This window comes from Ptiloglossa arizonensis, chromosome 9, assembly GCF_051014685.1.
Source record: "Ptiloglossa arizonensis isolate GNS036 chromosome 9, iyPtiAriz1_principal, whole genome shotgun sequence".
NCBI lineage: Eukaryota > Metazoa > Arthropoda > Insecta > Hymenoptera > Colletidae > Ptiloglossa > Ptiloglossa arizonensis.
Window position 1 is genome coordinate 4,866,685 of NC_135056.1, and position 15,988 is coordinate 4,882,672.

General features: G+C 33.1%; 1 protein-coding gene across 2 annotated transcripts in view; it reads right to left on the reverse strand.

The window, feature by feature from the left end:
* Nachralpha6 (nicotinic acetylcholine receptor alpha6) overlaps window positions 1-15,988 on the reverse strand; it is a 587,525-nt gene that overhangs the window by 372,537 nt on the left and 199,000 nt on the right. For both annotated transcript variants that reach the window (XM_076321147.1, XM_076321146.1), the window contains exon 4: window positions 7,423-7,467. In XM_076321147.1, the coding sequence (XP_076177262.1) occupies window positions 7,423-7,467 (45 nt within the window). The remainder of the gene's footprint in view (window positions 1-7,422; window positions 7,468-15,988) is intronic.

Below are 15,988 nucleotides of genomic sequence, written 5' to 3' on the forward strand. Positions count from 1 at the left end.
AAAATCTATTAATACGATAAATATTTAACTAGAAGAAGGACTAATTACAATGGGCACTGCTGGTTTACAAGTGAAGGTGTTAAGAATATTCGAAGAATAACTTTATTTTTTTAAACGGGACTTTCAATTTTTTATCACTTAATTAAATAGAAGAATGATTTTCATAGCAGAATTCGATAGAGTATTGAATTCTGAAGATACAAATGTTCAGGTACACCTATCTCAAACCTAAGAGTTTCATAGATATTCAACTACTAAAGTAACATTGCGACATAATAATTATAAAACAACAATTCAATATTAAGTTTAGAGAATACACTAACATTAATACTTTTCTCTCGAGTATTATACGCACGCATAGATTTATGCGATATTCTTACAATAAAAAACTGAACATTCTATTCGAAAAACAAAATTATCTTTCAATTGTCCTGGATACCTTCATCTAGAAACCAATCGTGCCTCGTTCAAAAGTTTCTTTAAGTAGAATGCTTCTATCCAAATAGTGTCTTTCGTATTTGCTCGAGTTGAAAAAAACAACCCGATCACTTTATACAAACCGCCCCGTACACGAACGTTCGCGTAAATAATTGAATTGCAGAAGGTTGATCCAAAGTCGGAAGTATGCGTCTTAAGACGCTCGCGTTTTATGGTAAAAGAAAAGGACAATAAAAAATGTATCGGCCGTGCTGGCCTAGGGAGCACAGTGGATGGTTGTTAAATAAATTCCCATGCACTAGTCGTGTATTGCTGGAAAGTAACGTCACCAGCACGCGGCCCGGCGTTCTACAGCTTTTCGTTCCCATTCCTTTATTTGAAGCAGCAACGTCAAGAAACATACCCCATCCTTTTCATCTCGAGCCAACCGGGGCTGCAGAAAGACGCAAGAGTGCATCATTCTGCTTTCTCGTATTTCTCAAATCCTCTTCGCCCTACGGCCACCCGCTCCCGTTTACCCATACTCTCCCCATCCCACGTGGCTGCTAGTCGCCTCTGTTTCCCGTCCGATGTTCCTCTCGGTGTCGGGTAAAAGCGTGAAGCTGCAACGAGGGAAAGGAAAACGCGAAAGGAATGATCGGTGGCCCCTAAATCGACTATGATGCATGCACTCTCTTGCACGTTTGATCACGGATTGAAATCCATCGAAGAAAGATTGATTCTCTCGGTGTAATTTCATTTGTATTGTGGTTGCGAGTCGTCACGGTGAACCGTATGCCAAGAAATTCGAGTAAGACCTGTTGGATAGCGAACGGTTCAAGAACCATGAAGCGGATAGTACTTGGAATCAGGTCGATAGAAATGTTTATTTCGTTGGAGGAAAGTAGGAAAGCTACTTTTTTAAAGGAAACTATTCTCATAGGTACGATCTGCAATTGGCTTTAGAAAAGCGTACAGCGTGAAATTTGTATTACCCTGTTGAACCCTAAAGCGTAAGAAAGGAATTTAAAAATTCCAGTTATATACAATATAACTGTTGAAGATAGTTATATCGACTAGATTCTATCAACTGGAATTTAAGTATACGATTATATTCTAGTTGATTCTTCGAACGAGGATGAATATTTAAGAAATGATAATCCTGTTTTGGATTACGGTTAGAATCGCTGAACCAGTCCGGTATAATTGTGCGCAAGTATGCAATTCGGTATACGTCTAGATTGCACGTATATTCCAATGTGTACAATTTTTTGGCGTGGCGACAAAATAGTGAAATACGAATTTCTGACGACAAAATACTGACGAACGAAGCTGTGACGACAGAATACTCACGAACGAAAATGTAACGACAGAAAACCGGCGAATGAAATAGCTGCGAACCCAGTCCTGAACACGAGAGTGTTTGCAATGCAATTATAGGACCCTGTCCACACGAAAGTTTTCGTTCGCGACGAGGTTACGCTACATGGTCACATTACGTTTGTGTAGAACCTGCATTAGGTCTGCTAAACCTTAAAGAAGCGCTGTTTATAACTCCCCATGGTCGAAGAACTTGATCCTACACCCGTTCTGCGAAGCAACCAACACAGAGCACAACATCATTAATGAGGATATTCACCTTTTGAATCGAGTCATCTTCTCTCAAGTTTTGCTTTTACTCTTATCTGTAATAGAATCTCAATAGAATTCGGGTATCTTAGGTCTACTGAATTCTAAAGAGAAGCTGTCTTGTGTCGAAGGTCCTTTTCCTTTTTAGAAAATTGTTCAAGTAGTGGAAAAAATGAAAGATAAGTCTGGAGAGTACTATTGATGTGGTGGAATTTCATATTCGAGGGTGTCTAAAACTTTTCTAAGGTTCGACGTGAGAAGCATACTCAAAGAATCATTGAAAGGAATAACACGCTTTCTGCTAATTAATTTCGGTTCTTCTCGTGTCCATTTTTGATAAAATAGTTCCAGTTATTAGCGATAAGATTGATTAGCGATAGATTTACCAGAGAGAATGACACCATAGAAACAATCACCTTCTTTTTTATCTATTACTTCTTATTATCGTTTAATTTGCAGATTTTTAGTTCAAAGAACGTATTCGAGGTTAGGTTTTATATGAACCTACTCTTAGCTCGCCTTGTAAGGCACATATCTACGTGTTCTATGAACTTTGCTACGTATGTGTAATAAAGACATTTAATGATAATTATCTTCGTAAGATGGAAACTTGAATTTGATACAAACTTCGTAAACGTCCAGCCATTGAAGAGATAACCTTCGACTAGCATACATTATCCATTTCTCGTCAGAAACCGCTAGACTGTTTCAAGAATATTTATGACGTTGAAGTTGTAAATCTCAGTCGCATCATGAAGAATCGTTTTTTTTTCTGGCTATATTAATTTCCATTAACTAACTGAGAACTGTCATAGCATTTATGCCAGATTATTCTGCAAATTTCTTGCCAGTAACGTATACCTGACATGACTAGAGCTATTGTTAAAGAAATAGATGAACAATCTTCGAACGATTGTCATATATAATGTGACCCTATAGGAATTGATTTTCCATTGGAATTATCACGTATTATTTCACATAGGATACTTTTAGGGGAAGAAGTATATTCGAAGACGTTTAGCCCTCGACACATATAAACAATATTCAAATAAGAGTTTGGATAAAGAAAAAAGAAGCATAGTAGCGCATCTTTCTTGGACCTTGAACCTAATTTATCACGATTCCTTCATTTTACAGGAACGATTAAAGTGTTTAATATGTCTATTCATGTTTGAATTGAACGAGTCGAAGAAATCAAACAGTACTGCTCTTATTTCTATCTTTAATCTTCTTCTTCTAATTTTATACCTGGATAGCGAAATGTAGAAATAGAAACATCGTGTTCTTCTCTAAATGTCAATTGGTAACACGGTTATTTTCGTGAAACTGGATATTCACGATCGGTTGGAGTTAATCAATTTATTTCAACTTTGTACCTAAATATGTATCATTGTGCGGTTAGTTTCTACGACAGTATATTTGTTGATAAGAAAAACTAGACTTCGTCTACGTTGTGCAAGAATAAATCATAAAATTTATATTTCGCTCTTGGCAACAGTCCACAGAAAAACAGATCGACTTATTCTCTTCTGGTGATTCAGGTTTTCGTGCTTTCCTAATATAGAAATGTATACACTCTTAAGCTCTTCCAAAAACAATGAATAGGTATTTATTTTCACAATTTTCTGCATGTATATAAGTATACGATAAGAGTGTTAAAAAATTGAGAAAGTATTTATGCGTATTTTGCAAATACACAACTGTTGTAGTGGAAACCACAGAAATAAAATGGTAATTGTTTAGTTTCATCGAGGTTACTTAAAAAGCTTACTTTTTACTTTAAAAGATTACTTAATTATCTTGAATACTTTATAAAACTAGTATGCCACCTGGAAACGTTTGATGTTTCACGTTTTTCCATGTTCCATATTCCTCAGATATTCTTTTCTCCTCTCTCTTAACAAAACCATGATTGGTATATTTTTAAAACGGAATATTAATAAAATTGGTACTCGAGAGAATTGACGTTACATTAATTACATGAATATTTTATTCAGTCAAATGCACTGTAAAACATCTTACTTAAAAATTACATTCCTTTCGAATATAAGAATAAAACAGAATCGACAAGTAACATCCTTCATTTTCCCAGATTGTCGATCCAGCAGCATGGTGTACCTTTTACAGAAAAATCAGGGAAGCTGCAGTAAGCATTCGATACTGAGGAACTGACACCGACAACTGCACCTGCATTTCCGCTTCATCAGCAACCCGTCAAGCGAACGTAAGGTAACTAAAAAATCGATTCTTTTAATCGACAATGTTCTTTTATAATTCATTGCAAGGTGATTCTCAAAATTGAACTCATTGAAACGGGTCCTCCTTATAAATTAATTAAAAATTTTTCTCACTGATCATGTATGACTGTTTCTAATGCATCAGAAAAATTCATGTATATAAAATAATGTAAGCACATTTGTCTCGTGTGAATTATCAAAGATGAGTTACCTCATTATGCACACGTGTCTAGAATATGCATATAACGAGACAATTCTTCGTGAAAGTTTACGCATAATGTAACTCGACTTAAAATATAAGCTTTATAATATCTAAATATTTCTGCTAAAAGAGGGAGTTTTTGATCCTACGTTACGAAAAAATATTGAGAAAGATCTCGATGAAATTGGGAGGGTATCTATAGAGAAACTAACTTACAATATAGTATAACCTACATGATATCGCAAGATTCCTGCTGAGAAAAGAATTGTAAAGAGCGTTAAGACAAGAGGCTTGCTCAGAAATTATTATTCTTCGAAGAAATGATTTAGAAGAAAATTATGCATATGAAGTGTTATTATCCCGCGCTTTTTACAAAAGCTTCTTTCTAATGAACACTTTTATCAGGATGCGAATACGCATATGTGTGGCTTCTTTGAAAGCGATGCAATCATTCGTTTTTCAGACGTAATTAATGACGAGTACACTGTGTTAGACTCGAAAGGGTACTTCACTTCGTTCCTTTCAGACATTTCTTTTGAACGCTCGTGTAGTATTGCCTTTAGATTAATGCAATGCATCGGTGCTAAATATTTTCTCTCGTTCCATTAATTGCATATACTTATACATTGCTACAAAGAATTTACATTCATGGAATTGTTGATTTCAGAAGAACAATATCGAACAGACGCAAATTACTTCACTACAAATGAATAAATTAAAATATAGTTATCTCACATAGTTGACCCAATACATTTACAAATTATTTATAGGTTATTTTGCTTTCTTGAATGATCAACTTTCGTTTAGTTTAATTATAACTATTTTATCGGTATCTAAGTTGTTATCTTATATTAAAACACAGTAAATATAGATGTTATAATGTATTGCAGCAAATTTAGTATTTACAGATAATAATTTATGGAATCGAATAATACTCTCAAGAGACGTAACGCAAAACTATATTTCAAATTAATTTTTTGTTTCAATTATATTCCGCCGAAAAATGTTCCATTCCCTTTAAGAATCGTTGGTTAGTAAGTTTTTATTTATTCTATATTTGTGTTATTATCTTTTCTGTTTTCATAAATAATTCAAATTCGATTAATTCGAACCTCATAGAACGTTTCGAAAGAAGTCTATAATGATCGTTAAAGTTAAAGTGAGCACAACTTATCTTAAAGAAACAATTTTCGAGTGAACCTAAATTTTATTCGAATATCAGACGAAGCTTCGAGAAGTTTCCAAAGTGTATTCAATTGAAGGAATAGAGTCGGTGAATCAAGATAGAATATTTCCGAAGTCTTCCTAAATTTAATTAGTTTAGCGAAATCAATTTATTTCAACAGTTTATTTCGTAACATAGACTGTTCCAGGTGACGGTATACATTCTTTATCGGGAGCGTTTTACCACCTCGATGGAAATGAGAATAGCAACCGTGACAGGAAAGTATTAGTTACCGTATATTGATTTCCTGTAAGCGAGCCCGTGCCGCAAAAGAGGGAAAAAGGATTCATTTTAAATTTCTCATTTTTTAGCGGGAATACCGCTACTTGCATACTCGTTTGTGCGACTATCGTGCCAAACTGTTTTTTCGATGCGGAACGTTATGCGAACCGTTTCGACGGTAATGGTTTAAAAGTTTTCTATTTAGCTGATTTCTCTGACTTTCGACGAATATTTTTTATTTATTACCTTCGAATCAACGAGTGCTGTGCAGTTTTTTTTTTTTTATGTTGAGCGGTTTAAAAACACCCGCGAGCTTTTTATTAAAAATAATATCGACCTGCCTGGTAAAAGTGGATGTACATTTATGATTGTAATTTTTAATGTATATTATTTCACGTAACAGAAGCAACATAGCTTATGTCCTGCACGAATCTCTCGGTAATGATTATTTTCGTACAAATGTAAAATACAAACAAATATAGAATTATTTACACGTGACTTTAATAATTGTTTAATAAGACACGTTATTTCGATGAAGTATCGTGTTAAAAGAATTTATGCGTTAGGTATCGTATATGCAAGTATATATGTACTCTTCACGATCAACTCTTATATTTGATCAAATGTTTAAAATGTTAACGAAAATGGTAATATTATTATTTTTTACAAAACTAACATTATTTGTATAAATATGTAAAGCATGGGTGTCAGAAACCGCGTATATATGTGCGTTTAACGAGATCTAGAGAATATCAATTAGTATGTCAAATTTTATGCTCGATAACGCGTACGAGTGTTTAATTAAATATGTGTGAACGTTTGAAGTTTTAATGAGTAAATTTAATAGTACTATTTTACACGAAATTAACTTTGTTTGTGTAAATGTATGGACAATGAATGTTAAAACTGTGTTTGCGTACTTTTGAAGAGATTTAGAGAATAGTGCTATAAATGTGTCTATTGGTTCCAAGCGTTCGGTATTATTTGGCTTAGGTTTCTCGATTACAAATAGTTATCTTGTTAGAGAAGAGCTTAAACTTGAGGTCTGATTAGTTAGTTATCTAAGTTACTTCGATGAAAGAGAGTTTAAAATTGAACATGATCATTCGTAAGCAGATTATACTAAAATATTGGAGAAATTGTAGAATTAATTAGCAGATTCCATTTGCCCAGATTTTACAATTTAGGATACCCAGCGACTGGTATGGTTTGTTAATCCCTCTAGCGAAACGGTTCCTGACTCTGTGTATACGATAAACGACCGAACAATAAAATTCTAGGAACTGGTTGAAAAACTGTAAAAAAGAAACGACTACATGCAGTTTCATTTCGTTTGAATTAAATTGTGTTACCACCTTCTTTACTAGATCTGAGAGTCATTAAATAGAACGAAATACTAAGAAATAAATTATGAATTTCATTTTAGATTTTATCTATTCGTTTTGGCTATTAACCTTAAATAAATACAGACATTGTTAATCTTCACTTACCAATTTCAGCCACGCGTTCGTTGTCAGTATTTGATTTTTCTCGTCCTAAAACACACACGGAAAAATAAATTATTATTTTTGTATAACCAATTTTCGTAAAATGAAAACATTTATGTATACATTTTGTAGAAGATTACTATAGTACTACACCACTATTCCATTTACAGAAAAGAAATTTAATATTAACTATGATTTTAAAGGTTTAAAGCTTCAGAGTCCAATTCGATCGAACAATTTAACTACCTACTACATTTATTAGTCTTTCAGAGCATTAATGAGCTTCTATTTATTATAGTACTTTGGTCTTGCGCATGAAGCTCTCTTCAAATATAATTGCTCCAAATGACCAATAAATTAACCGCCAAAAACTATTCAAAGATGTAACGACATAAGAATTGAAACATACATTTTTGTTAATTTATGCATTAAATAATTCTATGATTTAAGTATTCAGCTACGTATATGATAATTGCATATGAAGTACGTTTGAACACAAAACGTCCAATTCTGTTTGTCTCTAATCATTCTAAATAGAATATCGTGTCTCGTTTGCAGAGAATGAGTATGTACTCGTGACACGGTTGTTAAATAGTCAATTCAAAGCGGCGAAGAGGTACATATATAATGTATATGTTAAAAAGAAGGTGCACGCGATAGCGAAAGAGAGGAGCAAGGCCAGCAAATCGTAAAATTCACGCCAAAAACTGGAGAGCCAATAACCACAAATTGCTGCTGCAATCGTTCGTTTTCCACTGCTCTGTAGGGAACCGCACTCCACCACAGACTCATCAGAAGTTCAAACTGATTCATAAAACAAACGCCCTTCAACGATGGTGTCAATGGACAAACCACTTCGTAACTGATCACCCCAATAGGTTTAGTTACCGCCCACCACTTACCATGACAGATTTTCTTGACGCAATTGAATTTTGGAATTGAAATTTCATTCGAAAAATAAGGATCATCACTCTCTGTACATTAATTAACGGAAATAGCGTTTACTGTACGTGCGAGTTAAATGTTGAAGAAAATTTAATTCTGCAAGCAAAATAGTGAATTTTTTAATCTTACATTTCACATTCCCTTCTCTATTGTTACTGTGATATTGTATTATAAATGAAAAGTAATTCTGGCTACGATTTATGAATAATGAATCAATGTAAAAGTTGTAGGGTACAGGTAAGTACGAATAAGAACTACTTTTTGAAGAACTAGTAATTTTCGTTCACTTTATTTTGTATTCAATAATAACAACTTTTTTAATTAGTTAAAAAATGAATAAACAGAGAAAACATTCTATTTTCTTAAAGCTCTGCAAGAGGATATCTTACTATTCACTTGTATGTATTCACAGTTACCAATACCTAGAATCTGGTTGGAAATATTGTATCGTTAACCATATTTATGCAGTTATTACTTTATTGTTAGTTAAATATGAAATACTTAACGGTTGCAAAAAATTCAAATGATTTTTATTTATCTTGAATTCAGATCAAATACTGACGAGGCTGTTAATTTCTGTGCTCGTTTATTGTATTTGTATTGTTAATTTGTATTCATCACGTTGTTCATTTTATTGTGTGGTTGAACAATTTTTTCGAGACAGTAGTATACGAAAGAAATAGATAAACGCGACGAAAAACAGCTACGAACGAAAGTATTGAAGTTCGTGTGTAAAATGCAGTTGCATACAATTCAGGTGTGAGTATTCGTTCAGTTTTTCGCAGTTTGAAGTAGTGTTTAGTGAATTTTAAAGCGTCATAAGTTCCACCAAAACAAAGTATCCTTACACAAAGAACTTCATAGGAATTATTTTTAAAGTCAAGTGATATCTTGCGAGTGAGCCCGAGATCGAATATAAATCAATGAGGAATTTTCTCTCCATTTCTCTGACCGGTGGTGTCATCTGACCTAATAAGAAAAGATACATCACGATTTATCTATCTACCATTCCAGAAAATACGAAAGAACGAATCAGTACTGTCTGGCGAAATATCAGGAAAGAAACTTTATTATCTGTGCATCAATCATATTAAATGCATTAATAAGTGTTGGAAAGGTGATAGTCATCGTTTTCAGCGACTATTATGACGTTCTAATACGAAAAATTGCATTCCATTGTTATAAATATAACGGTGTAACAATTTTTTGGATGTTTCTTTCGATATCTTAAATAATAGAGATTTTACGAAAAAATTGATTACGATATAAAAAATCAAGTTGGTCTCGAAATAATCTTGAAAACGTCCACGCATTAAACAATTAATAATTTGCATCCTCCCTCGAAATCATGAAAGACACGTTCCACATATAACTTTCTAACTAATTGTTCGCGAGATTTTTCATTGAGCAAACTTAAATGGAACACCCTGTATATTTGTAATTCGTGGAAAACAAGTTGTACAGAAATGTCTTCGAAAGTTGAAAATTCCTAAGATACAGAATTTAACGTTGAATATTTAGACTCGGATGTTAATTGAATTCATTAATGCAATTAACAGTGACAACTTCAGTCCATACACGTGTTAAATACTCTCTGCGCCGATGTTAAATTAATCAACGTTCGATATCCACTTGAAAGTAAAATTGGATCCTAATTTAACTTTCTGTTCGGCTCAAAGTAAAATTAGATCGATCATACAATTCTCCAGTCAAGAAATATACGCAACGTTTCAAAGTCGAAATTTTCTATCGGTGAAATTCGACACGATTTTGTGGATGCAAGATTGTCCGCATTTTTGAAAACAATTCCATCGATGTAAGATTGTTAACGATCTTCGAATCATGGTGAGGAGTGTACGAGGCGACAAAGTGGAATTTATTGCGGATAACAAATTAGAAATGCAATGTGAATTCTTCTTCGGTGTCTATTTTGAATAAATTGCATATAAAGTTGATTGCATGCACAGCTTGCCTTAATAGGTCAGCATCTGAAACCGGTCGTTAAACCGACTACTATGGAAATTATACGCGCAACTTTTTGCTCTCTCGAGTTTCAATTGTCTGCACTTTTGGCGTAAAATCGATGCACGTTTTATGGTCGATTTGCTGCCAACGCTCAACCGTTAAACTCAACTAGTTTGAAAACTTATTGCTACAGTCTTGTGAACGCTTTCCATTAGCCAACCGAAGGAAAAAGAGGTGTTGGAAATTTTTTTCATTTTCATCCCGTAAATGCGCATCAGGGCCTGTTATATCAGAAATATTTTCACGTTAATAATATCGTTGTTTATAGTAAATACGATTAAGATTGTTTTATATTTTTCGATTTTTTCAGAAGAAAGAAAACAATAATACAAATTTCAAAAATAGTTTGTGTTTGTTTGCACAGCGAAAGCACGGTCATCTTGGCTTTTTCACGTAATAGAATAGATTTCTTCTTTTCATCGTACTATAGGGGACATTGAGTCAAATTCAAGAACCGTATAATATTATATTTTTATTAATAGAATTTTTACGGTAATTGTTCTTCGTATTCTACCTACAGACAATGTAAATGTATTTAACCTTAAGCTGTTGAATGTAAACGTGGAATTAGAATTTTATAATGTTGCGATGTTATGGGATAATTGAAAATTCAAACGGAGATAATTACAGCATGGAAATCTAGCCGGTCTAATTATAGCAATAGCTTCAAACTTCTGTGAAAGAGCAGAATATTAGATTGCGGAAAGCGGAATAAGCTTTAAACATGTATAAAGAGAAAGGATAGATTTTTATATTCAATTTTCATTTGTTTTATGATATTCAATATTTAAAAAATTCTAATTCTATGTTTACATTCGGTAATGCAAGGTCAAATATGTTCAGACTGTGTAAAATTAGAATACAATAAGAAGCTAAATATTCCATTTATACTACTGTAAACACAGAATTGTGTTAATAAAAATATGATATTGGATCGTTTTAAAATTCATCTTGGTGCCTCCTATAATATGTTGAGAAAAAGATATTTGCTCTTATTTGAAAAATACAAGGTGACCTTGGTTTCTCATGAAAATAAATTAATTTCAAAATTTGGATTATTGTCGTTTATTTTTTTGCACTCAGTATCGATCACTTGTTCGAAACTTTTTTCGTCAGATGGCTACAAATGATCGAAAAATCGTGCATCGCGTTAGAGAATACACAGAGGGTATTTAATACACACGTACAATGTATATAGAATGTGTAATAATTACTACGTGACATCCAATATTGTCGTATCGGATTTACAACCTGATTGATTCGAAAGAATTGCGGTGTTACGGTACAGAGTATAAAAAATTCAATTTTTGTAAATATCAAAAGTGTACTTCAAATTTTCGAGCGGTAGTGTATATATAAAATGTACTAGGATTTAACGACCGAACAATACCAATATATACTATGTAATGGATAGGTATCCTATAACAATTAATACACCATGGATAGTTTTACAGAAGATTGATTTTATTTTTTAACGCCCGATAACATGTAATACAAAAGATACGCTATTTTTCACAAATTATTTAACGTTAGCCGAATATAACTAAAGCTTACAGTACTTTGAAGGCAATATTTTAATTATTAAATTGCTGCCTCACATTTGGTTACTACGAACCAAAAATTATGTATGGGTAAGCAAACTTATTAAAATTTTACATACGAGTGAGTAAGGTCATCAGAAGTTGAACACTAGAGAAGAGTTATCGGTGTTTTAAAAGAATAACTCCTGATATAATATTCAATGCTAAACTCCGTATGGTGTTGTGTTAACAAGCAAATTTTATACAAAAGAAAAGTATCTGCTTCTAATTTATAATGAAAATTTCAATTTCACGTTCCATGTCACTGCTCTGACTTGAAAACCGTACTCAAAACCTTTTGTCATACTCTTAATCGAAGGTGTAATGAAATTTTAGTCCACGGAACGCAGATATATATCCATTTTATTATGAAAATAAATATTGACGAGACCAAGATTAATCGTTGTTTAATATGTTTCGTGGCGAAAGAGAACCGCAGATTATGGAAAATCAATACGCGACCAAATTATCGAATCAATCATCGTGAAACAAACAGCGGTATAGATGCCTACGCTAACTAATCTGATTATTAGATTATTAGAAACCTTTCACCATAGTCTATACCCACGTGATCACTGATTTCATCGAATCGAAGATTAGTCGGTGAGTTAATTGTAATTATTATCTTTATTACAAACAAAATCGTCTTAACCCATCACAACGCCAAAAAAAGAAATGGGTAAACTACCGTGTGTTGGTTCTAAATTAATTTAACGTAATAGTTTAGTTACTCGGTAAGTACAAATTTAGTAATTATCATATAAAGAATGATTGACGTTTCGTTTTAAATTGCTGGTAGATTTTATCGATACCTGTAGGTGATTTAAGAAACATCGATAATTTTCCACGTTACAAAATTATATTTGTTATAAAATTTATCTGAAAGATTTTTGTTCTTTTAATGTAACCACCTTTTTAACTAATACTTGCGAACTGTGATCTAGGAAAACAGTAAACACACTCAGAGAGACATTATATCGCCATTTTATCCCCTTCGTTTCTCAATTCTGTACAGAGACCATTTAAACTTGAATATAATTTCAAATTAATTAATGTTAATCTATTGCAACCGTGTCAAACTCATTTTGGCTCGAGGGCCAATTTGCACTTTGTTACCATGTGCACCCCAGATGCACAATTATTTTACAATGGTCAGAAATATTTGAAAGATCATTCTTCGGTTATATCAATCTTAGTCAGTACACCATCGTATTTCAAGTAAATATGTGCGTATAATTGAAAAGAAAATAATAATTACAACGGAATTGAGCGAAAGTATATATTTACGTATAAAACGGTATACGCACATTAAAAGAAAATTTGTTTCAAATAATATTGTATCATTATTTTGAAGATTCATGTTTTGCGGTATTAAACAAATTTTAACAAATACAGTAAAAGTTGGATAACTGCGAGAAACGATCTTCAGGATAACTGTCTATTGTTCATCACCAGGGTGAGAGATATTCCCCTTGAAACATTGAAAATTTTTTATTTTTCGTTCTTTAGGAATGAGATTTGTTACCAAAGTGTTTGTAAATTTTTTCCAATTAAAATGAGATCAAACACGATATAATTTGATGAATTTTAATATATAATATAAGCGATATTTATTGAGTCGTTAAATAAGTAATAATATGATTCAAATATATTATATTGTATAAATATAATTCAAATTGTTACATATTTGATTTAATTTTAGTCGGACAATCCTCGTAAATACAGTAATAAGAGTTGTTTCATTCATAAAGAATCAAAAATAAAATGGTTTCACCATTGTATCATTATTGTCCCTCCCATATATTTTTTCCCTTGCCTCTCGCCTCTTTCTTTTTTACATATATTTTTCACGTTCAGCAAAATGCAAAAGCAAACTTCGAATCGGGTCTAAAATTTAACATCTTCGTTAAATGAATATTAGAGACTTAAGTCTTGATTTTAATGCAGTTCAACTTTTACTGCAATCAGGCCGCACGATTGACACCACTGATCTATCGAATCAAGCAGAAAGCCCTTTAGTTTTTATTCCATGGAAAATAAAACTATTTAAGAGTATACAGTTTTTAAGAATATACATTTATTCAATTAATCGAATAATTTGCTACGGTAGATATTGTCGCTTGCCAACGATTTACAAACGATCCAATTTCTAATTTATAAACGTCTTTTGGATTTAAATCAACATACACTTGTACAACGTAATTGGTGATTTCGATAGCTTGTGACAGATGGTACTAGATCCGGGAAATTTGGTACATGACCATACATTTTCCAATTCAATTCCTTAAGCTTTTTTAGTGTCATTAAACTAAAAGTCCACTTAACCTTTACCCGGGGTTGAACGTTATTCAGGAGGAAGAGAACTCCTTCCCTGTAGGCGATTTGCGGGCATTTTCATTGGAAGTATTCGTTTACTTGGTCGAATACCCGTTGGTGAACATCAGAATTAATGGTTTGGTCTGGTTAGAGAAGCTCGTAATGAATTATTCCTTGAATGTTTCGTTGGACATGGGTGATTCATTTTTTTAAATTCGTAGCTTCTTTAGATGGGAATTTGGTGCTATTTTTATTCTTTTCGAATAATGATATCATAAAATATACATTTTTCGTTACACGCTAAAAAAAACTAGAAAATGGACTTTTTTGTGGAGAAACAAAGGGCGGAACATTAGTTGGTATACGTACATCATTGTAACACGTAATATCCATATTTTCGATCGATATTTCTTTCAATTTTGTAAGGACACAATTACTGTAAATAATACATAAATCTACTGGTAACGACAGAGGAGAATTCTAATTTGTTGATAAATAAGGCTGACAAACGTTTTTCGGACTTAAAAAATTTTATAATAAATTTATAAAACCAATGAGCACTAAAAAATTTCTGCAGAAAATTCTCATAGAATTAAAAGTGATGTCACGAACAAAGTAGTCGACGACCATCTTTCTTTGATGAGCAACAATGTTCAGGAGATTGCATATAATTATTTCACATTCACACGGAATATATAAAATTCGTTTCTCTTAATTGAGTTCTTTAAATGGAAAAAATGCGAGAAGAAAGGAGACAAGTGTGCTGCATGTCTAAAACATACAAGTCCATAGAAAGCCATGGTCGAGTAATGTTGAAAAATGTCCTGAAAAGTACCGCGTCGCGACTAATTAAAAATTCCATATAATTCGTAAAAGATATTTCTGTAAATTATTGCTTTATTTACATTACATCTATAAATCAGCGTAGATTTAGATTTCGTTAATAAAATATGGAGATATTCATAATGGAATGGAAGGAGTTGAATTGTGCGTGGAGCTGCTAGAACGAAATAGCAAAACTGACGCAGACCACAAAGGGTTAAAAACGAATGCAATGCAGAAGAGAGATTATTCTACGGCACACATGGAATAATCCTTGCAAACCGCACTGTCGGGTTTCACGCTTCACCGCTGCAACCTGCTGCCCACGTACACCAAACAATTCGATACCTATGTAACTAAACATGTATCCATTCAACGAATAACAACACACTACCTTACACACTACTGGTTCGTAGTACAAACCAGCAAAGAATGTTTGAAAGGCAGACAATCCTTTGATGTACCTTATGAAATCCGCGAAGTACAACGAAGGTTTGTATACTTTGTTTATCAAACTCCTAGACCCCTGTTTGATGTAAACGGGTATTCCAGCGGTAAACCACCAACCAGGTGTCGAAACTAATCGAAATTGTTTCACACCGACGCCTTTGGTCATGGTCGACGCATTACTCTCGCGTAACGTGCACCCCTATTCACTTCAAAGCGGTTGCAAATCGAAGATCGCTTCGAATGGGTCATCCTACACCCCGGAATTTCGCCCTCGAAGCACAGAAAATACGAACGCTTAGAATGTGATGTTTCTCGAAAAGAATGATATTGTAACCGTACAACGAGCCTTACTGTGCCTATGGCCCGACATCGGATATATAAATTAGTGAACAAAGAGTGAAACATCGTATCTCTTTGACATTTAGAAAGTA